This window comes from Micropterus dolomieu, linkage group LG16, assembly GCF_021292245.1.
Source record: "Micropterus dolomieu isolate WLL.071019.BEF.003 ecotype Adirondacks linkage group LG16, ASM2129224v1, whole genome shotgun sequence".
NCBI classification, from domain to species: Eukaryota; Metazoa; Chordata; class Actinopteri; order Centrarchiformes; family Centrarchidae; genus Micropterus; species Micropterus dolomieu.
Genome location: NC_060165.1, coordinates 14,283,153 through 14,307,519, shown reverse-complemented (window position 1 = coordinate 14,307,519; position 24,367 = coordinate 14,283,153). Strand labels below are relative to the sequence as shown.

The 24,367-nt window shown below is 41.3% G+C and overlaps 1 protein-coding gene across 1 annotated transcript in view; it reads left to right on the top strand.

Annotated features, from left to right (window-relative positions):
• The window catches only part of plxna4 (plexin A4), a 64,027-nt gene that overhangs the window by 25,925 nt on the left and 13,735 nt on the right, over window positions 1-24,367 (top strand). The window contains exons 14-22 of the mRNA XM_046071929.1: window positions 179-413; window positions 876-1,018; window positions 3,621-3,889; window positions 8,944-9,010; window positions 9,803-9,949; window positions 11,175-11,334; window positions 14,842-14,945; window positions 17,630-17,729; window positions 19,825-20,015. Of these exons, the coding sequence (XP_045927885.1) occupies window positions 179-413; window positions 876-1,018; window positions 3,621-3,889; window positions 8,944-9,010; window positions 9,803-9,949; window positions 11,175-11,334; window positions 14,842-14,945; window positions 17,630-17,729; window positions 19,825-20,015 (1,416 nt within the window). The remainder of the gene's footprint in view (window positions 1-178; window positions 414-875; window positions 1,019-3,620; window positions 3,890-8,943; window positions 9,011-9,802; window positions 9,950-11,174; window positions 11,335-14,841; window positions 14,946-17,629; window positions 17,730-19,824; window positions 20,016-24,367) is intronic.

Sequence of the window (24,367 nt, the reverse complement as noted above, 5' to 3'; positions counted from 1 at the left end):
GATATTTAAGTGAAGCTCTTTTCTGATTATAGCTCTGGTGTATTAAGCCACTTGTCTCATGTTTTAAGTATCCACACAGGATATTAACAAATGGCCTCCCATATGAAAACAGTTCAGAGATGTAAATTGTGTATTTTTGTGCTTTATAATCTGCCTCTTTATCTTTCATTGTCACAAGGCACGTGTGGGTGGTATCGAGTTTTCCCCAGGCGTGGTTCACATCACGTCCGACAGCCCCCTCAGCAGCACGGCGATCATTGGCATTGCTGCAGCCGGTGCCCTGCTCATACTCTTCATCGTGGTGGTGCTCATCGCCTATAAGCGCAAGTCTCGTGAGAGTGACCTGACCTTGAAGAGGCTGCAGATGCAGATGGACAACCTCGAGTCACGTGTGGCTCTGGAGTGCAAAGAGGGTAAGAGGTTGATGCTGATGTGTAGTAGCTTACATGGTTTTTGAGTGTTTTTTCCTCAGTAGATGCAACATATTTTGATACCATGGCAATGTTCTAAAGTTTTTGAATTATTTATTTATCAGTTAAACAAGTACACATGTTCAGAAAAAAAATTAAAATCTGACTATTTTTATTTTGTGAAAAGTCTCATCTATTTACAGGTCTGTTAAGAATACTTAATGTTGTAAAAAGGTATGACAGAAATGAAAGTGGCAGATGGTATGATAGAAATAAAAGTAGCAGAGTGAACGTGGTGTGCTGAAGTGAGGTAAAAATAGAATATGTCCTAAACCGTTTAAATGGTATTCAGTATTGCCAGCGCCCAGTGCGGCCACTTTAGCTATCATAGGTACCAGAAAAATGCCATCATAAGCTAATTGTTTTGCTATAAAAACTGGTTTGTGTATCTGGTTTATCAATCAGCTTTTGCAGAACTCCAGACAGACATTCATGAGCTGACCAGTGATCTGGATGGAGCAGGAATCCCCTTCTTGGACTACAGGACCTACACTATGAGGGTCCTCTTTCCAGGCATCGAGGAACATCCTGTACTGAGGGATCTGGAGGTATAGTACAGTGTTTCACTGATATTCAAGTTGTATTATATATGGAGTGTACCCCCTTTAGTTAGTGTCTGTTTATGAAGAATTGGCTGAAACAGTGCTTGTTAAATTGACTAGGTAATATTTAGATTATGGAAACAGGAAAAAAATACCTTACATAGGGGGTAGAAATCAGGTTCTACACTAACCAGCTTGAGGAAGAATATTTACAGCTTTTCCATTGAATATACAGTCTATCAGTTGTGTTGATCAGTAGTTCTTGAAGGAGGACAGCTATAGGTGTAGAAAGTTGATACCATTTTCCCAGTCAATTTACTACCAGTTGAATAATGCAAATAACACAAGTTTGTGTACCTGTTCTTCGCTCTCTATCTAATAACAATCGCAATGCAATTAGCTCTATTTGAAAAGAGAGCAAAACGAGCAAGCAAATTAACAATGTGGCGGGTCACAGTAGGTGAAATTGACGCCGATGTTGTCTGTGTTGCTGTCTGGTAAACAAAAGCCTTTTGACGGCCGACAGCAACTCTTTTTCAAAAACAAACAAGGCCGTCCTCAAATCAGGAGCGTGCTCTCATTAATAACTCAAACGATATGAGACGCTGCGCCGTTTTCTCTCTCCACCTCAAAAACAAATTAAAAGTCAATCAGAGGGAGAAAAGCAAAAGAAAAAAATCAAGTCATTTATCCCCAGTGGTGACATTGATAGACAGCCATAATTGAGCAGGTCGTCTTGTTCCATTAAGAGAATGATGGACCCCCATTTCACTGCCCTCAGGGTTGGCCACTCTATCCCTGATGAGAATTTCCCAGTAATAAGCAATATTAATTATGTTTTAATTGGTATAAATGTCGAACTGTATGAGGAGTATAATGTGGAATAGGAGCCTAATGAAAAAAGCAGCAGGCTTGTCTTACGCGGTTGATGACTGCTTAATTGTTATTGATGTGTCTGAGAATTTAAAGTCAAGTTTGTGACTGTGGGCTGTAAACAGTTCCACAGGTGATGGAGGGTCTGTGTAGGTTTTACTGAAATGATGGGAAGTTTGCCCAGTACTGACATGTTTAAAAATATATCAGGCACTCAGTTTAAATGAGAATTACATGTAGGAAGATATTAAAGTATAGTCTGGCATGTGTCAGAAGCCTGCTTCTTGACATTTTATTTGTTCCTTGTAACTGTTAAGGTTTACTCTTACCAATCAAAATCACTTCCTTTCCCTGTATTTTCCCTGCAATTTCACTTTATACCTAAATCCCATTTTGGTTTCTGCTTTTCTATGATTTTTTTTTCCTGCCGTTATATTTCACACTTCCCTCTTGATCTTTACAGAAACAATTCAGTTTCAGCAGTCGTGGTTTTACTGCTCCACCTGTCAATGTGTCACACTCAAATATTCCAGTGTTCCCATGAAGACTGTGGTAGCGTCAGGACATTTTGCGGTTTATATGCACCGTCTCTCCACAATCCTAAGAGACGTGTTAAAATGTTTATGTAATGGTGCTGTGCAATATATTTGTTGGGTCTGTAACCCATAAACATTCACAGTTTATTTGTGTGGATACAAACAAAAGCAGAAAGCGTGCATGTGAACACATACTCTTACGTTTTTTCCCAGATCATACATACGGTATACATGCACAAAAGAGGCAAATGCTAACACTCAAAACACACGTGCACAGAATGTAAACATCTTGTCAGGCGGTATGAAATCAGACTTGCAACTTAACAATAGCTCCCAGCAGATTACAAGAGGTTCCTCCAGGAAAGGTAAAAAGACAGAACATATGCTGGTTGACAGCTGGATTGGGTACAAAGAGATGCTCTCTTACCACGAGTGCTCTTGACAGATAAAAAAAAAAAACATAATCTCAAAAGGTGCTATTCATGGGGAAAAAATGAGAAACGAAGTATGTGTGGAAAGTGAGCAAATGGTGCCGGGACAATCTGGGCTCAGACGAGGGGAATTCACATCACTGCACTCCCTTTCTACTTGCATTAGTGTGGAACACAGTGCCATCAAAGTAATAAACATTACCTCAAGAGCCTTACAGTTTTCCTGCCTTTATTCTCAACCTTCAGACTAAATATAATAAACGCTGGAAGATGTTTAACTCCTCATCTCCCTAGATCCTTTTTTCTTTCTCTCATTCTATTTCTCTCCACTTTCCATCCTTATTTATGAAGATGGATGTATTAACTGAGAACTTAAGTAGAGAAACGATACATAATTTATTTACTATACATATTTTCACGTGTTTAAGCTTGTATTAATATTGTATAGTGTGTACGTGTGTGTGTGTGTGTGTGTGTGTATGTATGTATGTATGTATATATATATTATACAATGATAATATGATATGATAATTATTATATGTAATATAAAAATGTGTTGACAAAATTAAACTGAAGGAAATGTATCACCTATAAAAAGATTATAAGTATTTGATTAGGGAGGCAGAGAACTAATATTACATTCAAATAAACTGATGACTAATTAGGCCTATATGTCATCGCCTTGCCACAAAGAATCTGTACCTTTTTCCTTTCTTGTTATTTTTAATGTGACTCAGTCAAGTGAACATTTCTCATGTTTCCTCACAGGTGCCAGGCTACCGCCAGGAGCAAGTAGAGAAGGGGCTGAAACTCTTTGGCCAGCTCATTAACAACAAAGTCTACCTGCTGTGTTTTATTCGCACTCTGGAGGCCCAGCGTGGTTTCTCCATGAGGGACCGTGGCAACGTGGCCTCACTAATCATGACAGTGCTGCAGAGCAAGTTGGAGTACGCCACTGATGTCCTAAAGCACCTGCTTTCTGACCTCATAGACCGTAACCTTGAGAGCAAGAACCACCCAAAACTACTGCTTCGCAGGTGAGTGGCAGGCACAAAAAATAAGTATAGAGTTAAATTTTTTAGTCCTACCACTGTCTAACAAGGGTCCCAAGTTACAAGGCTGGTAATGACCGTTTCTGATGTAGTTGCTTCGCTGCATATTCTAAACTAAGAAGGAACCATCCAACCCAATTTCTGTCTTTTTTAAAACAGTAAAAGGACTTGTGCTAAATATTTAAACACTAAACAACTGCAACACACTTTCATCTTCTCTACACTTAGGGTTGTATTGTGCTAGGTTAGGGATAGAGATAAAAGTTTGTACTCTTTAGTGTTAACCCTTTACTATCAAGGACAGGATATGCTACTCTGTGTTTCCAATCTGTGACATGTTTGGATTAATTCCTGTGACCTTGAATTGCTGGCTCTCAGAGACACCAGAGTGCATTGCCATGCACATCATTAGCAACATAATTATGATTAATTAGCAGTGAATCCAATTTCAAATAGCTCAAGAGGAAAAAAATTGTCATTTATGAAAAAGGGGAGAAAGTGAGACTATGAAAGCTTGCACTCTAGCACTGTCACAATCCTCCTTTGGATGTGTAGTCAAAGCCTTAATGGCAAACACTTTAACACAGCACTGTATGTGATTATGCTTCCTGCCCGCGGTGTTTGGTAAATGTGATGATTATGGTTGCTTGAGTAAACTGGCTTCCTTTCACAGCTGGTGTGTGTGTGTGTGTGTGTGTGTGTGTGTGTGTGTGTGTGTGTGTCTGTATGTATGTTTGTGATGTGTGCATGCATTTCTATACATATATGCACATGCTTTTGCTTGAGGGTCATCAGTGAAGTCTTAACACCCCCAGATGATTTGACAGGCAATTAATTTGTCCATCTAATTTCAATTAAAATTCTGATTCTCCTTCCGGCTAAAAACTCATCTCTGCCAGTAAAGACACACACAAATACAACAAGCATATTCAATGTGGAGATGAATTAAATTAATGCTGTTCATCATACCATCCACAGGATGGTGGGCATATTCACCTCATGAAAGTCTGTTTAGACTTGGTGATGCAGAGAGAGATTAATGCTGTCTGGGCAGGAGGCATGATAAATTACCGCCAGAGCTCACCAAGCATGGTGCAGCCACTAAACAATGGAGTAACCGCTGATCCTGGCAGTAGATACAACATAAGAGATGGTGTATACAGCAGAGATAGAGGGCGGTAGTCAAGGACAATGAAGAACTTAAAGCTGTGTCACTAAGTGAGGAAAGCTGACTACTGGGCCATGGAAGCAAGTAGTGACATCAGCTCTTTGGTCACTTAGTTTACATGTCACCTGCACCTTGTTTGTGCCATACCTATATTGTTGATTTACTGTATGTTGCTGAAAAGACTAACCAACAACTGTTTTTCAAGTGCAGTCCAAATATAACACACTGTTCTAGCACACTTTCTTTGCATATTCCCTCTCTTCCTCTCTCCCTTCTTTATCATCAAGGTAGAGGGGGAAGGAAAACCTGGGGGGAAAATGCAGCAGCATTCAGTGAGCACTGGACAGAGAGCACATGTTTTTACAACAAATGCACATCCAGTTTGATTGCCCATTTGTCAAACACTGTAATGGGCACTGATCAGACTGTCCTCAACTCATTCTTCCTCCTCGGATGCGCTTATTAGTCCTTCAACATCCCAGCATGCATTTCAGATGTGATGAGGCTGTGTGAGCAAGCTATGCCACCCCATAGTGTGGGCTGACTGGCGTGTCCTTGGATACCAGCTGAAAATAGCCAAGATACACAGGCATAAGGCTGTGAAGATGAAGCTTAATATTGTCTAGGAAAGATAGCACCCATCCCTCTCTTCTCTCGCTTTAATTTGTTCTGTCTGTTCCCTCTTTCTTTCTGTCACCATGTGTGCTCATTCTGTGTTATTCTCCCTCACTACCTGCCTCTGCCTGCTCACTCTCCACTGCTCTCTCCTCTATTTGTCTTCAGTTCTGATGCTTGTGCTGCTTGTGTCACACCGTCACTATCTTTATCTCTCTCTTCCTGTCTTATACTCGCTCTCTCAATCTATATTCCAAGCTCTTCCTCCCCTCCTCTTCCCCCTCCCCTGTTTTCTTGATTGCTAAATCAATGCTTAAAGTGCGTGATCAGGGTGTCTCTGGCACGGCATCTGAGCACGGCTACCCACTGCCTCCTCTTCCAGGAAATCTGTGTGTGTACATGTGTGTCTTTTTCCTCTCGCTCCACACACAAACACACATCCTTCCATCTGTCCCATCTCAACCTGTGTTGAAGCACAACCACCAGGCAAGCTAACTAACGAGAGCCTTCCACAACCATCTGTCGCATTCCTTGCTGCATTCTCCTCCTTTACTCCTCTCTTTCTTCCTGCCCCCCACCCCCCCACCACCACCACCACCATCATCATCATCCCTCTTCCCATCATGCAGAGTTAAACAGCTTTTCCATAGCCTTGAGTTTAGTTTGGCTGCAGTTGATGCGTTAAAATAGCAGTTTTGATGTTAGTCAAAAGATGAAAGCCCGTTTTGTTCTTGTGTTGATCACATCCTTGCTTTGGCTCAAACTGAACTATTGATAATCGTTAGTTTGTGTGAAAGTAATAGAATAAATATCTGTGTATGCATGTGTGCAATGATGAGTCAGTGTTAGCAGCTAGCCATTACTGTGAAATTGTTTTGACACATGATAACCAATCTTCCTCACCGGGAGTGGGAAATGGAAATGATTTCTGACTTCATGCTGTGCTGTTTTAACATATGACTGAAACCAGAGGAGTCTCTCAGATGCAGTTACATGTTTGGTTAAAAGAGATGTTGCTCCTTTTGAGAAAATAAAGTCTTGAAATTAACCTTTCTCTTTGTGATGTTCATGTGTAATGTGATATTCATGATGGGTCGTAAAGACACCATGAAAGGGCCTCTTTGCTTACCTAATGCATTATGTAGCATCAAAATAATCAGTCAATTAAATATTCAATCCCCAGAAAGAATTTTGATCATTTTAATGACACACTCTGGTTCCAGCTTTTTAAATGTGAGAAATTGTTGTTGTTGTTGTTGTTGCTACCTTTTATTGTTTACATCTACCATCAAAGATCCATTTCATACACGTACACAAATACATGTTACTGGCAGCTATGGCCAAGCAAAATGTTAAAGGTGTGATGAAGCACGGATTCCCATCAAGTCTACCTTGGTAATCAGAGGAAACGAAGCATTGCCAGGTGCCCTCTGCTCTAGATCATTCTCAATGCCCACTGCCCCTCTGACTGGCTGCCAAGTAGGCAAGCCTGACCATGCCAACACGCCATGGCACATTTCATTGCATTAACCCAAACATAGGTTGTGTTGTTTTTTGAGTAGCAGCTGAGGAGAGGTTTGGAGAAGATTGTTTGAAAGTTGAAAAATAATACCAAATGCTAACGTTAGATCTAAAAGCAACTCCGTCATAGTGCCATTTTTATCCTTGTTCCCCATAGACTGTGCTGTGATCGAGAATAAGCAAACTGGTGGGGCCGTGCCAAGACGTCTTATTACTGCAGGCCTGGCACCCCCTGCCAAAAGCATGCACAGACACACACACACACAATAAACACTAGTCAGCACACATGGTAATTTCTGAATACATACGCAGTGGGATTAATTTGTGCTTTTTGCACGCTAGCCTTAACACAGCCGTACACTTGTCCACTTACACAGTCACACAAAAACACAATATCTCTTGGAAGTGAGTAAGAAAGAGGAAGTTTAAAAAGAAGAAAAGGGAAGGCCAGACTCAGCCAAGCCATTTCTTCTCGATCTTTTCTTTATTTTCCTTTCTTCACGGCTCCCTCCCTCCTTCCTTGCCTGTGCACCTCCTCGTTTCTCCATGCTCCTTTCATCCCTTTGATAGATGGGCTACATTTGTGGAAATGGAGAGGATTTGGAAGTGTGTATGATTACAGGATCCAGAGTGGGGCAGCCAATGGGAGGGAGGAGGACAGCAAGGACACATGAAAGAAAAGATGAAAAGTGACCTTGTTGACCCTTGGATCCACGGATGGCGGAAGGGGCGGCAAAATGAAAGTGTGGGCACAGTGAGAGGCAGGAAGTTAATCCCCCCCAGGTGTTGTGCCAGTGTTGGCGGGGGGGTGCCAGTCCAGCCCACTGGCACAGCGGACATCATGTCCCCCCTCACACCTCAGTGTGGAGCCCCTTATATGGGCTGTATGAATAGTGAAAGGCGGGAGGGCTGCAGGTGGCAGCTGAAACACGGGACAAAACCTACGCACACACATGGACACAATGGACACTAATCCTGAAATATTGATGCCTATGGTAGTTGCTCATTGAAAGCGGGGATGGGGGGGTGTATGGGTTTGTGTGTTTTGAGGTGTTAGACAGATTACCCACACACCCCTGCTGCTGGTCAAGAAGGTTGCTGTCAAAGGATATCTGATCCTCGCCTCTCCTCTTTCTCCCCTCACCACCACCGTTGTTATTATGTATGCATATTAGCCATTCACACGGGATCAATCACACTGTTGGCCCAGGTCAACACACATGCACACACACACACAAACGCAGACACACAGCATTTTGCCACACCAGCGGAGCATGGATGCCAGGCGGAGAGAGAGAGGGAGATGTATTCATTCACTTTCTATTGTGCACGGATCGAGTGTTAGTCCAGTGAATAGGCAAGGGAGCGCTTAATAATGAGGCCAGTGTTATTACAGAGCCGCTCCAGCCCCTAACGACATCAATCCACTGGGATCAAATAAAGGCTTTTAATTGCTTTGCCTCATATTAAAATCCCCGCCACTGTAGACGAGCTGCCCTTGGCGTGCCTGAGCATAAAGGCCAGCTGAAAGATTGTCTGAAAGGCCATCATATAACTTGTGCAAAGGCTCTCTCAATTCATGTGTCCGCAATTATATTTGTTTAACGAAAGCCTATTCATTAGCAGTGGTCATCATTTTTAGCAGAATATTTGATGATGGCGTTGAATATTTATGATGGTAATAAGAGCGCAGGGACATGTGTTCATTATGTGCATTGTGTCTATCTGCTGGCAGGACTGAGTCTGTTGCAGAGAAAATGCTGACCAACTGGTTTACGTTCCTGCTCTACAAGTTTCTAAAGGTAAATATTTGTTTTTAACTTCAAAAATCTACCACAAATAGTTTAGTTGTAACCCCAAGCAAGTTGATGAAATCACTCACTCATCTCATTGCTGGCTCAATACTTCTTATAATCCATATTATTCGACTCTTCTTCTGCGCTAGTCACAATTAAAGGCCAGTCTTCTTGCTCAACTGCCTCCAAGATTCATTAGTTGTCCTTTTTCAGCTATCATGTAAACTGATGTCAATGTGCTTTTGAAGAGGAGCACTCACCTCACAGGGCACAAGTATTCACTGAAAGCAAAAGTCACCACTCTTCTCCACCCTTGAGTCAAAGAAATTTCGCCATTATCCTGTTTTACTCTTCCATCTGTCTGCTCATCCCTTTATTGCAGCTGGAAGGAGAATAAAAACAATAATAAATGTCTCTCTTCTGTTTGAAACGGCAGTGTTTTCAGGAGGGAAGGCTTCAAGAGATTTTTATGGCATTTTTCACTGTTTATCCATCAAACCTTTTCCAAACTCTTGCTACATTTCAGCAAAGCTTATCTATTGATAGGTGGTGCAATTTTCTTTAATTTAGGGGAACAATAGAGTTTGGGACATGACGTTTATACGTCTTGCTCAGCAACTCTGGAGTCAAAGCATTCTGGAAAACACTACAAAAAGCAACTACAACATTTTAGAGAGATATTTTTGAGATATTATTAAACTTTGCTGACAGTGAATAGAGTGCAGAAATTGCTTCAAAGTTTTCTTCCTTACTCCAAACTTTTTTTTTTTGCTCCTCTCTATCCAAATCTCTTTGCAGGAGTGTGCAGGCGAACCTCTCTTCTCCCTGTTCTGTGCCATCAAGCAGCAGATGGAGAAAGGCCCCATTGACTCCATCACAGGAGAGGCACGCTATTCGCTCAGTGAGGACAAGCTCATCAGACAACAGATTGACTACAAGACTCTGGTAAGGGGTTCACCTGCCCGAGGTCCAAGGGCTTAAAGGAGACACTTAATATGCTTTCAGGGACAAGAGGAGAGAAAAGGGGTGGTTATGGGTTGTCGGTCATGAGATGAGCACCGGGACATAAAGTTGTCGTCGTAACGCTTGACATGAAGGGGGCACATGAGTGGCGACCCCCCTTCCTGTTGAGACCGGAGCTGTCAAGAAAAAGAGCGGGGCTTCGCGATCGGGAGAGAGGAAAGAGATTATGCATGTGTGTGTGTTTGCACAAGCAGAGAGACGCTGAAGCTCTCTCCTTCTGGAACCTCTTGTTTATTCCCGATGTCTGCCTGTTGTTGTCCTCTCCTCTACCGTGACGTTTGTTTCAGCAGGGGAAGCTCAGGCGTTGTTTAGTCCTTCCTTCTTTCTTTTCTAGTGTCACATCTATTTGTACTTTCTTCGTCATTCTGTGAACTGTGATAGGGGAAAAACAAAAAACATTGTGGAGATTTGCTTCAGATTGGACTTTTACTACAGAATCATCAATACTCTTCTCACCACATCCAGTCTCCTCAGTACAGACCTCCAGAAACTACACTTAAATATGTTTACTGTTAACATACACATTTGGGATGGTCTATAGATAGAAGATAATTTACCCTCTCACTTTTGTGTACACTTATATGTATTGGTGTTCATCTTGTAATTCGGGTATTTCCACCTGGAGGCAGTACTGAAAGAACTGATGAATATCCTAATAATATCATAATTAGCTGGTTTACTGCTCATCAATTCAGGTAGCACATTGTTCTCTCTCTTCAAGCTCCCGGGAAAGAACGGTTTCCCTGGTGAATGATCTTTTTATTTTTGCTGCAATTCTCTCACAGACCCTTTGGCAAGCACAAAATTATTGCAGTTCCATTGAGTACCAATCTACAGTGTAATCAACATTGTTAACCTATAACACACAAGCCTCTGCTTTGCCAAGATTAAACAATGATTAGGCATAGCTCAATTTATCCTTTGCACTAAACCATCTTGGACACATGCGTTTATCTTTTGAGGTTGAATCCTGCAAGTGCAAATATTACAAGAATCCTTACCTATACATACCCAGAAAACATTTCCCTCATGTAAAATGTTATGAAATCTGTCTTGGCAAGGCAACGCTTGGAATAGTGTTTCACTGGCAACTTGCTGCCAGCCCCCCTCCCTCACAGTGGCATTCTTGTGTGTATTTCCGCTACAGGTGGTGAACTGCATCCATCCAGAGAATGAGAAAAGCCCAGAGATCCAGGTGAAGGTGCTGAACTGTGATACCATCAGCCAGGTGAAGGAGAAGATCCTGGATGCCATCTACAAGAACGTCCCACACTCCCACCGTCTAAAAGCCTCTGACATGGACCTGGGTACAACTTTTTTACTGGAACCTTTTGTTTACCATGCAGGTTAAGTCTAATGAAAACAGTTACTGTGATACCCCTTCCAGTGCTGTCATGACTGGCTGCTGAAGAGTTTTGCCCTTCTTCATGTATTTGCATGTTGATAATGGTATATGTATAATTCTGCATTTCAGGGCTGTAGTTGATCTTGCTCACGCACACCCCTGTGGTTACCTTACAGCTTGTTGAAACATTTCTATCCATGTAGTTTCCCATCTATGTGCCTGGAGAAAAGCAGGCTGAACTTAGACACCCATTGATTTTTTACAAAGGCTTCCCCACCCCTCCCAGCCCCTCTTAAAAAGTCTTCTTAGATATAAAGAAGCAGCTTTCTTTTCAACCTCGGGAGACATGACTTCCTGGCTCTCTCAGTCAGATGTCTGAGATTGGTCTCTCCCCTCCCCAAAGTTTCCATCGATCGACTCTCTTGTCAACTAGCATCTGAGTCACATGATTGATCAGCTAATCAATCGAGACGCTCAGTGATCTCTTCCTACAAAATCTTTCTTTCTTTCCTGCCTGCCATTTATGACCCCTATGGGCACCTACAGTATGTAGTTATTTTCCCTGAGTTGTATAATTGTATTTCTTGGGTATCTCAATTGTATGTAACGTGGGTCTAATATATTTGCAAATTACTTTAAGGGGCCTCTGATATGAGAGGATGCAATGATATACCTTCTCTGGAAGACATCTAGTGATCAGGGGGTTAAGTATACTGTGTGTGTGTGTGTGTGTGTGTGTGTGTGTGTACAGTAGATATACAGAGACATGAATACTTGTGAGCCTAACAATATTATCCATGATTGTTTGTCTGCCGATACCTACAGGCTGTCTCTGCACCATGCACTGTGCTTTTTATGGTTTAATATTACCAGATGGATTTTCTAAGCCCCTGTTGTGTGTCTGTAATAGTATATTTATAACCAACCCTGGATCTAAGATGGGCTGAGTGGATACCGTAGGGAATCTGCCAGTGTGATAGCAAAGTGAAAAGATTGGTTTAGCCTTTTGACGACATTCCTGGATAAAATTGTTTTATAGCCCCCTATGGGCAGGATGTGTTGTTCTATTATTGCTTTATTACGAAAGGGAATTGGAAATTGTCAGAGTTAGCTGGCCAGTGGTTCTGTACGTGTGTGATTGTGAGTAAGAGAGAGAGAATGAGTAAATGCAAGCTCACAAGAGAACATTCCTATGGAATAAAATGTTTTTCAGTGCTATATTTATAGTATTTATTCCACATGCTGCACACTGTGCACCAATTAGAAGAAAGTTCTCTGCTAATCGTGAGTCGGTAAACAGACATGTTTGTCATCTTTTCACGCCTGTATGGTTTTCATGCACGTCATGCTGAGTGGAAACACGTTTTCCATTTGATTGTTTTGTTATTTGACGCACTTTAACTTGAAGAGAAGAGCTCTATGTATACAGGTAATATCAGTGGCTCTCTGACACATACACACAAACACATATACACAGACTGATTGCAACAGCTGATAAGGATAATGGGACTGTGGCAGGCCTGTCCTGAGACAGATAGTCCAGGAGCGTTGTTTTCCAAGATATTGTTTTTAATTCCCCTCTGCCGCAATCCACAGTTTCCCCACAGGGTTTCAGAGAGATGGGGCATGAGAACAAAGAAGCTAGGCCCTGTGTGTGTGTGTGTCTTTGTGCCCGTAGTGTGTGATGCCAGTAGCAAATGTGTGTCATGCATCTCTGCGGAGTACAACAGTCACCTTCAGCCTTTTTGTTCACCATCAGCTTCCTTACACTCCCCAAAGCCCTTATCTCCATACTTGTGTATGAGTCTATAATGCAAGTCTATGTATACATACACACACATTGCTCTTCCTATTGAGTAGCGACCACTGGTTTTGGGAATCAGAGTAATCTCAGTTTGCTCTGGTTTCACACCAAGTTTATTCTTTTATTTATTCTTGTCTGCCTTTCTTTTTTTCTCATTTCTTCTCGACTGGAGACGCGCGCTCATTTGCATCTTTATAGGAAGATGTACTGTATAGACAAAAACAACAGGAGAATCTTTATTTCCTGCGGATTCTTCAGATGCGAACACAATTCTGGTCGATCCTCCAAAGACAGGCCTCATCATGCACCACAGTGATTGCTGCTTTGTTTTCCTGTTTGTGATCAGAATGGGAGATGACAGTGGCCGACGCAAGTGGGAAGCACAGCAAGGAGCACAGACACAATAACATATTCATAAAGCCCATGATGTCGACAAAAAGAATAGAGGAATCATCTGCTTGTTTGTTTTCGAGGTGGCTTTCCTTTTTCACTTATGATAATTTTGCTGGGGTATTGTGAGATGTTTCTATCAAAGCTTTTGTTTTGTTTTGTGCTGAGGTTGCACAGATGTGGGAAGCCTGGTGTATATGTAGTGTAGATGTAATTCACTTGTAAGGTCATGTAAATGCACTGGAAGTTACTTGTTGAAAGTATGGAAATTAGGTGATCTGCAGCCTTTGGGTAAGCTGTCTCTTTCTGTGCGCAGCTTTCTGGTTTCTCTGTGGATATGAGTCTGGACTGCTTCTGCCAAAGCTCCCAGCAATAAGATAACAATAAGAGCAACTAGGCAGGGGGCTTAGAGCAGTGGATGGGGTGTTGACAAGGGGAAAGCAAGGACCAATAGCGCCTTCAGAGAGCAGAGCATAAGGCCTGGTGCTGCAGATGGAAGAGGAAGTGAACAAGCCACGGGCATGCAGCTGTAATCACACCCATCGATCGAACCAGGGAAAGAGATGGAAAGCGGTAGAGGGAGAGGTTCTTTCTAAAAAAGAGTAGAGTGGGTGATTAATTCAACTCGCCTCTTGTTACTGTCCTTGTGTGTGCCATTTCTCTTTTGGTTCTACATCTCTTTGCCTTTCTCTCCTACTCTTAAAATGATGTGTTGTTCTGCTTCTTTTTGATTCTATTCAGACTTTTCATGACAATGTGAAATGATTGTTCTGAAAAACCTCAGTAGTTAAAGATGGAGAATTTCTCTGGCAGACTGATTAGAAAAGTGATGCTTTCTTCTGCTTTTTTTCTGGTGCTTTTTTCTGTTGTTGATGTAGTTCATGTTTTCATCTAAGAATTACAAATACAGTTAGAATTACAAACTAACTTTTTTAAATCCATGGGGAGAATCAGAGTACTACACATGCAGCCACTATACATTAGGTGAATGACAGAATTAAGTACCATATAAACATTCCTGCAATTAAAACTAGCGTTATCAGAACCTGTTCTCACTTCTAGTTGCCACCAAAGTCAATAGTGTCTTGTACCACACAGCATGGCAAGATTTTGAGATATCTTGACAGAAAAGGGGCAAAAAACAGATTCTCTTTGGCAGAGGAAACAAATAAGAGTAAAAATTTAAAATCATATTTTGTATAGTAAGTATTGTTTTTGTGAATATGGTTGGCAATATCCTGATCTTTTCATTTAGTTTTTTCTTTGCGATTGCAGAATGGCGTCAGGGTCGAGGACAGCGCATGATCCTGCAGGATGAGGACGTCACCACTAAGATCGAAGGTGACTGGAAGAGACTGAACATGCTGGCCCATTATCAGGTACGCCTTTGACTGTTTATTCTAAAATGTAAACAACTGCAACCTGCATTAAACTCGTTATAATGCCCAAAATAAAAGATAACCTCAATATTTTAACTGTTAAAGAGCTTGATTCAAAGCATGTTTCCTCAGGGTCTGTGTATGTCTGACATGTGTGCAAGTTTTTAAAAATCATTTGAATGAACATTTACAGAGTGATTACACTTAAGAGTACAATTTTAAAGTAATTGAAGTTTGAAGTTTTAGAAATACAAAGTGTTTGTAAAGGTTTAGATCTCACAGAGAAAGGAGTAAAAAAAAAAATCTGAAAAAAGCTATCTGCAGAAACTTGCAATAGATAGATAATGTTTTCATTGACATCTTCTTTCTTTCAAAAAAAGTATGGTTGTTTCCACAGCAAAGGTATACAAACACAACACAAAGGCCTGATATTTAGTATTAAACATTTCTAGGGAATTTTACTTTTTCATTTTAGCCTCTCTGATCTTCACTAAGCTCCAAAACTATCTAATGGACAATTGAGTCATAGCACTTTTGTATCCTTTTAGTTGTGCTTGTCTTCAGCTGACAGGGACACACCCCACACACACAACCAACACAAGTTATCTGTCAGGTGGGGGGGAATGAGGCAGGGTGAGGCAGGAAAGTGACCAACAATAGTGACACTTGGAAGTAATCTCTTATGTGTGGAGAGGGCTTGAGATAAAATCTGATGTGCAGGCCAAGTGTCGTCTTCTTTCTGAAATGGATTAGTGTTGGCATCGATTTTATGGACAGAATAGACAGTGGTCACAGACACACTAGGTAAGATCTGAATAGACACATCTATTAACATGCAGTAACATGAAGACATATGTACAAAATACAAAGACATCTTACTCATTAATTACAAATGCTACCAGCTAACCAGCACACCAGAATGAGACTTAACAGAAAAACAGGTCTGCTTTGTCACAACATGTGTGTTAATAATTCGAGCAGCTAAGCAAGCAGCCCCTGTCCCCTTCAAGTGCAGTTTGCATGGTGCCTAAATTAAATATCAGCATCAGCAAGTGTCAACAGGCTTGGAATACAAGGCGTGGGGGGAATGGATTAGGGAGCTGATTCGAATCAGAGATAAGATAATGAAGACAGAAGTTAATTAATTTTTTCAGGCCAGGGAATAAGAGTGCCTTATCCTTGACAGACCACAGGAAAAAAAAAAAAAACACTCCCATCCACTGCTCAAAATTTGTTAGGAGGCAAAGCAAAGAGCAAGGAAGAGAGGAGATACTTCAGGGGAGGGGAGACTTCAGTCAAGGGCATCTGCAATTCCATGCTTGGCATGATAACTTAATTTCACTGAAATGGCTTGAGTTTAAAAAGGTTAAATGTATAAATAATTTTGTTGAAGATCTTGTCGCTTTACTAATCAAATCCATTGATGCACTCTATTGATTGATGCCACCCCTGCCAACCCAGATGTGGCACAATATTTGGTCTTGGGATGTCCTCCAGACATCTTGTCTTATTAGAAGCTAATATGACCGGCCAGACACACTCAAAAGAATCATGTGCTCTAAACTAATCTGGTTTCATCTGCCACTAGCCAAACTCATTCACTCACTCTGCCTTCACTTACAATGTTTGCATCACAAACTCAGTGAAAAGTTTGATTTCTTGTTCAGGAAAACATCACATAAATTTGGCATTTGCCATATCAGATCTTTCTGTACCATAATGAGAGACATATCTCTCCTCCTCCTCTCTTTCAGGAAACTGTGCTCCATTTTCTGCCTTTATCCTCTCTCTCTATTTCCCATTTCATTATGTTCCATTGTGCTGTGCTCGTTTTATATCCATTCAACATATAAGAGCAGTGATCAGGGAGCATGCTTAAGGATGTTGGAGGGTTGGGGGCTGCCCACAAAGGAATAACAAGATCCGCCCTGTGGACCTCCTGTTCACAATAATATAAACATATTATGCATAGGGAGCAGATTGAGGTACTGGGTGAAATAATGATGCAATCTTAATAAGACCCCTGCTCGTGCACATGTACTCTATCACAGTTGTGCCCCCCCCCCCCACACACACACACGCACAAAAGGCCCCCGGACCTTATTCCCTGTCCCATCCACCCACACTCTGATAGAGATCACTTCAATTAACCCTGTCTTACCCTGCAGCACATGTAGCCAGATTATGCTATTATGCTAGGGGTGTGCGTGTTTGTATGTGTGTGTATGTGGAGGCACGGCTGGGACATCCCAGCTGTGTTAATTGAAACCTGTTTGGCTGACTGAGGAAGGGGGAGTGCACGACCAACACAGACACACACACAGCTTGATTCTTCACACCTTCACACGCGCACCACCCAACCCTAGAGGAAAGGTATTATTGAATAGAGACTGTGGGACGTCCCCTCTCACACAGGCTTGTACGATGCTCTGCTAAACTCTCCCTCCCCCTGTCAGTCATGATATGTATGTGTGGACTGAATAGAGCACATAAGGGTAATATGATATTCTGTTTATTCACATGAAACCAAAATAGATGAAATATAGAAAATGACACCAACGCAATAACTATGGGTTTTCTGATTGGTTGTGTAAGAAACCTGCACAAATGAAAAAACAAAATCTCTGCACAATGCTTTTGTTTTCAATAGTCTTTTGCATAATACATGTGTGTCTGTGTTTCAGGTAACTGATAATGCAGTTATGGCCCTGGTTCCAAAGCAAGTTACAGCCTACAATTCAGTAAACAACTCCACTGTGTCTCGAACTTCTGCAAGTAAATATGGTAAGCTGACCTTTTTCTGTGCATCTTGGACAAGGCACACTGTTAGAAACTACATGTATATCTTGCAAAATATTCACAACATAGTCAAATACTGTTATTATTTCACATTAATAATACATTAAGATAGAGATACAACTGGACCTAATGGCGGGTACAGAAGGTTTAAGTACATTAAAGTGTCTCATTTAATCATGTTGTATTTAATATATATAAAATAATATTATTAGAGTAAGAACAAAACACTCTAATAGAAACTAACAGATCCCACAGCAGTGGATGCCTCCACTTGAGAATGTATATATGATGACGAACGTCTACAGGATCCTGTATGACAACATTGACAGACCTAAAAAGACAAGACACAATTTAGAGGAGTTAAAAGGATTTTTAAAATATAGCAAACACCAAATAGACTTTTTCCTCTTTTGTTCTGGCTTCTTGAGACTCCAAAGTACTTCCATGTGCCAGTGTTTTTTCCGCCTGTCCGTATGCTCCACATCTCCTTGAACCTAGGAAACCATCAAGTTAGTTTCTGATCAAAGGGCCAGCCTCACTGGCAACAAACACTTCAGACACATCAAATGTGGTGCCACATTATTAGCATCGCCTCATCTCCATACGGTCTCACCTCACTTCTTGGGCTCCAAATTAGACCAGATAGGACAAGGTGAGTTTGATCCCCTTCACAACTGGTGTGGTACTTGAGAGTGACTTTGAACTCTCCCCGAGTACAATGGCCAAATAACCAATAAAGAGACAAGGCTGAATTTAATAAATCTGCTGAAGAGAGGGAGTGGAGGAGTAGAGAAAGTTGTGGACAGAAAAAGTCCAGAGATTAAGACATACACTGTGTAACATGTTGAGCTAGACAATGAAAGGAGAAACCTTTGTGTCTTTAATGCAATGTTTGTATCAAAAACCACAAAGGGAAAACAGCAAAGAGAAAAAAACTCCTTTGTGTGAAGCTGGATCAGAATAGAATCCAACCAGAAATCTCTCTCCCCCTATATCCCTGACTCTGCTTCACCCTCAGCTTTCTAACTTCTTAAATAAATAAGTAACACAAAATGAGTGTACTACCCACTCTCATTTTTCACAAAGACCCAGCTCACGACCTAAAAAACAGCACAATTAGTGTCACACTTGTCCAGTGTCACTGCAAAAATATAAGTAATACCAGCCCGATGAAGAATACTTGACACAGGTCTTATAACAAAGCTACAGTTAAATATTGCTCAATGCAGTACCCTATAGGAGAGACGAACATTTTCAGTTGATCATACTGTAATTAAATTTGAGCAGTCAACACACATTTTCTGTATCTGATGTCTCCAGCTGTCTCTTTCCCCCTGAACTCTCTCCTCCATACAGTCCTGCTTTTCTCTCGGAACAGATTGATTTCTGTCATAGTGGAAAAACACTTTTTTTTCCTTTTTCTCCACTCCCCTCTCGAAACCGCACCCACTGATCAATTTTTTCACACTGTGTAAACATTCATTGAGCCATGTGTTTGGAAATGTCATCGCCACTCCGGCCATTGGGTGGGCCATACATATTTCATCTCGTCTGACACCTGTTCGATTTTGTGTCAGCCGGCGATGCCATGTCTTGTCCCTAGGACAAGAAGGCATGAAAAATTAACTATGCACGCTTTCTAAAAGTTTCATATCCAATCTCACATACCTGTAAATTGGAAGCCACAAGCCAAATAACTGTATTCTGTAGCTGACATGCAGGTTGCATGGCTTTCCTTTCATTTTCTGTGTTTATGCTGCCTAAGTCTGGTTGCTGCTTTTTTGTTGCTTCTTTTCTTCTTGTTTACCTCATACTCTGCTCTGATTTAAAGTTTCGATGTGTTTTCTCAGTGTCCTCTCTTTGATTATCTTCTTATTTTCTCTTTCTGATGCAGGCAACAAAATTCAGCTTTTTATTTTCAGCGTACAGTTTACCAATCTTTATAGGTTTAAATAATTATTAATGCAATAAGATGCTACAAACCAAAAGAAGTTTTACTGATCCTAGAAGAAAACAAATGCTGACTGGACTTTTGATTTACATTTATTACATCAAAACTAATGCATATTGTTTTACACAGAGAACATGATCAAGTACACTGGAAGCCCTGACAGCCTGCGTTCCCGTACTCCTATGATCACTCCTGACCTGGAGAGCGGGGTCAAGGTTTGGCACCTGGTAAAGAACCATGAGCACGGAGACCAGAAGGAGGGCGATCGTGGCAGCAAGATGGTATCTGAGATCTACCTGACACGACTTCTGGCTACCAAGGTGAATAATCTCGGTTTTGGGAAATCTTACCTTTGATGTATGTTCATTCATTTGCAGTGGGTGATCTTATCTGGTCATGTTGTATTTTATTTAGTTAAATTCCCTCTTTAACAGCAAAAGAAGTTTAACAATGTTCCATATTTTTTGAAGCAGTTCAGCAGGTGAAAGGCTAAAAGGTCACTAGTACTTTAACCTGTGTGTTACCATGAATCAGAAAACCCTCATTTTATTTAAATATTCATATTTACTTTGGATTAGTCATCTCAGTGGAAAAGATTATTCAAATGTATTCCTCTATCCCCTCAGGTGAGAAAGAGAAAATAGATATTTCTGTTTGTTTTCTCTTTTCATTGCTGTTGCGTTGACGCGGCAGCATATCAAAGAGGCTAAAGAATAAAAGACCCATGAAGCTAGTGAAGGTGTTTCTGTAATGAAAAAATGATCAGGCAAAAATAGAAATGGCTATAAAATGAGTCTCTTGAATGTGCCTTGTGACAGTGGCCTGCAGAAAACCCCCCCAGTTAATTTGGTTTGAAGGGAAATGTGACTTTGATCCAACAGCTGAATGCAAATTTCCAATCCACTCCAAAAGCACCTTGTCCCTCTTTTTTCATCAAGACACATCCACTCTCAGACACAGACAGAGGCGTATAGTGAAGGTAAAAGAAAAAGAATGCCTATGTTCTGAAAATGTTCAGCCTGTAATTTTTTGATTCAGGAACATTTCAGTTTGTTTTGATCCACTGCCTGCCTTTGTTTAACAGTTCATAGAATTGAGAACATCCGCTCAGTTCTGTGTATGTGATGTAAATACACAGAGGCAGGAGTCTAAAAAGGAGTGTCTCACACATGCAGTAAACAGGAACAAAAAGAGGAAATACAGAGAATAAAAACATCCATACTGAATGTCTTGGACTGATTAGCAGACCACATGAAACATATATGCCACATTCACAAGCAACACTAATCAGTGATGTGTTTGGCAAGTTACCTTTAAATTATTATCTCTGGATAAAATGCAAACCAGTCTAGATTATTTGGTTTCTGTCTTTTCATCAAAGGAAGTCTTTATGTAAGCTTGTGTAACTTTTGCTGAACAGTTGCCACAAGTGGCAATTACAGCATAATGGTTAATGCGAAAATAGTGTAACCATAACAAAACCGGAGAAGATTCAGCAGACACAGTTTTGTCAGCTATGTAGCAATAGCTAGTATTTATAGTTTGTCAACATTAGCTAGCATTAGCCACATGGCCGGTACCGGTATTTTTTCTCTACCGGCGCTAAAGGGGAGCTTTACTGATACATGGGGTGCTAAGAAAATCATTGATTTTCATGACTTCAGAGTTAAATCAGTATTATCCAAAGTGCAGCCACAACAAGAAGTACAATGCATTTAGCTTATACTTTAGCATTTCTACCAGCACTCTTCTGTTGATCAGAAAACATTAATCCCAAAACATAACTTAATGTGCATAAGCACGCACGCACGCGCACACACACACACACACACATACACACACGTCATAGGGTACGTGCTCGGCCCAAGCAGGGACTGGATTGGGAACGGAACTATTAACATTTACATATTCCTTTATTTAAAAATAATACTAAAATGTTTGAACTGGCTTAACTGGAGCTGCGCAGATTTGTGACGTGGCTTTAGCACCCCATAGCCCCGGTGTAGCAAAAGCTGCTGGTCATATCAGACCAAGACCAGAATTTATTGAACTATGAAAAGTGCATATTATTTCCTACGACTTCAACTTTTTATTTCTTCATTAAAAAGTTAGACAGTCTCTCTTAAGAAAAATGCATCAACAGCAGACAGTACACTGATGCAGTTAAATGTTACTTAAATGGAAAAAACAGCGCCACACAGACATCATAGCCTTTCTTCTACTTGGGAACTAATGACACTATGGCACTAATGTGCAGATTTGTGAGCAAATGAGCAAAATCAGGTGGTTAAAGCAGATACCTGAGGCAGTGACAACAACAGGGCAAAAGAGGTATGATGGATCATGAACAGGACGTGATAAGCCACATAAAAAAGAAACAACAGAAATAAACAAACTACAGAGTGCAGAATAGCAGGTAGGTGGGGAGGATGGAGCAGCCGTCACCATGACACACATACTATAAAAACCACCATACACCTACACACATGCGCACATGTCACCTCTCGGCCTCTGTGAGCTGCTCTATTTCCCTGCCATTATCCCATTCCAGAGTGCAGGAAGGTGGCTTCTGACTGTGGAGCACATCATCTTTCCAGATGGATTGTTTTTGTGAAATAACCAGTTTATCTTGGCTGGCCATCTCTCTTGGTGAGAAATGATTGGGCAGACAGGCAGTGTAATTGACTGCGTTTGGCTTTCACCTTGCCAATAAATACCTCTCCCTGGCAACGCTGCTGACGTCTCTCATATTAGCTCCATCAGTGTCACTCTGACTGAGTGTGGGTACAGGGCGCGTTCATGTGTGGAGAGTGGAGGGGCACAGGGAAGGGTTGCATTTTCTATCCTCACTTGTACAATAGTACAAGTACTCAATAGTGTGTGTCCATCTCTGCCTCACATTGTGTCCTTCTTCGTCTCTCTATTTCGGTTATCCCCAATGTTCTGATTGTGTGCTTTCCTCTCATTTCAATGTGGAGGCAGACAGCATCAAAACAGCCAGATGACACATTGTGTTTAGAGTGCAGTCTAATGACAGGGTAGATGGTCGTGGGGGGGATGTGTTGGCAGTTTCAGCTCCACCAGGGAACAAGAGAACCCTGTGATGATGACAGTGTTGATGCATAAGTCCCCCTTGAGATAGAGGATGACGTAAAATGTCACAGCCTTAGCACTTGTAGACACACGCAGGTTTTGGTATCTACACACACATACAGTATATGCATGCACTCACAAAATGTTAGGTCTTCCCTTGCCAGCTAATGCAGACTGTCACTTGGAAGGATGGTGGGCTTGATGTAGAGATATGTGATTCCATCTTCATAGAAAAACGATAAGCTGTCGGGAATGTGGGCCACATAAGAATTATAGCCGTAATTGTCGGACTAACAGGATTCTCTCCTCCCACCTCTCTTCTTCTACCTCTCTTGACTTCGTGATTCGGTCACCCGCTCCTACCCAAATTGGATTTTTATTTGCCAGTGCCTGTACACACCTCGTCTGCCACACTCAATGGCCTCTTTTCCTGATAGGAAACCTCTGTCGTTTCATTTCCATCCCTCGCTCTCGCCTTTTCCCGTGCATCCCATCAGCTCATTCTTTACAAGAGGATTAGATTCTCTCACTCTCTGTCTCTCCTCTCTTCTCTTCCTTAAAGTCGCCAACATTAAATCAAATTAGGGTCAATGGTGCAGTGTGGGAGCTAATCCGGCAGCACAAAGAGGCTTAGGAGATGCGCCTCCTGTTCCCAGATATTATTAAAAGTCAGCTGTGAAATAACAATTCCCCCCATCAAAGCTGCAAGCAGATTTAGTGCCCGGGTCTGTGAGATAGGAGTCAAACACGCAAACATCGGAGCTAGGGGACAAAGTGAAATGCACTGCACAACTCATAAAGTCACATAGGAAAAAAATATACACAAGTTTATGCTTTCTGTCAGCATTAGGCTTTGGTATGTTGCAAAATGTATTAGACAGTGACAATCTCATTCACTGGTTCTGTGTTTCCCACGGAATATAGATACTGGCTTAACATACTGACATTATAGACTTGCAAAGACTGGAGCTTCTTATATAGTTCTGTACATTTTCATATTCCATATAATTCACTATTATTGGCTTTGATTTTTTCCTTGTTGTGTAGCATTGGAAACTAAAATAAAAAGAGGAATGCCTAGTGATTATCACCTGTAAGATACAGTGGGGGAAATAAGTATTTGACCCCTTGCTGATTTTGCAGGTTTGCCCACTTACAAAGAATGCAACAATCTACAATTTTAATCATATGTACATTCTAACAGTGAAAGACAGAATCCCAAAGAAAATTCCAGAAAATCACATCATATGAATTTATTAAAATTGATAACCATCTGATGAGGAAAAACAAGTATTTGACCCCCTGGACAAACAGCATGTTAATATTTTGTAGAAAAGCCATTATTGGCCAGCACAGATGTCAAACGGTTTTTAATAGTTGGTGACAAGGTTTGTGCACATTTCGGCAGGGATGTTGGCCCACTCCTCCCTGCAGACAGCCTCCAAATCATTCAGGTTCCGAGGTTGTCGCCTGGCAACTCGAATTTTAAGCTCCCTCCAAAGATTTTCAATTGGATTCAGGTCTGGAGACTGGCTAGGCCACTCCAGAACCTTGATGTGCTTCTTCTTCAGCCACTCTT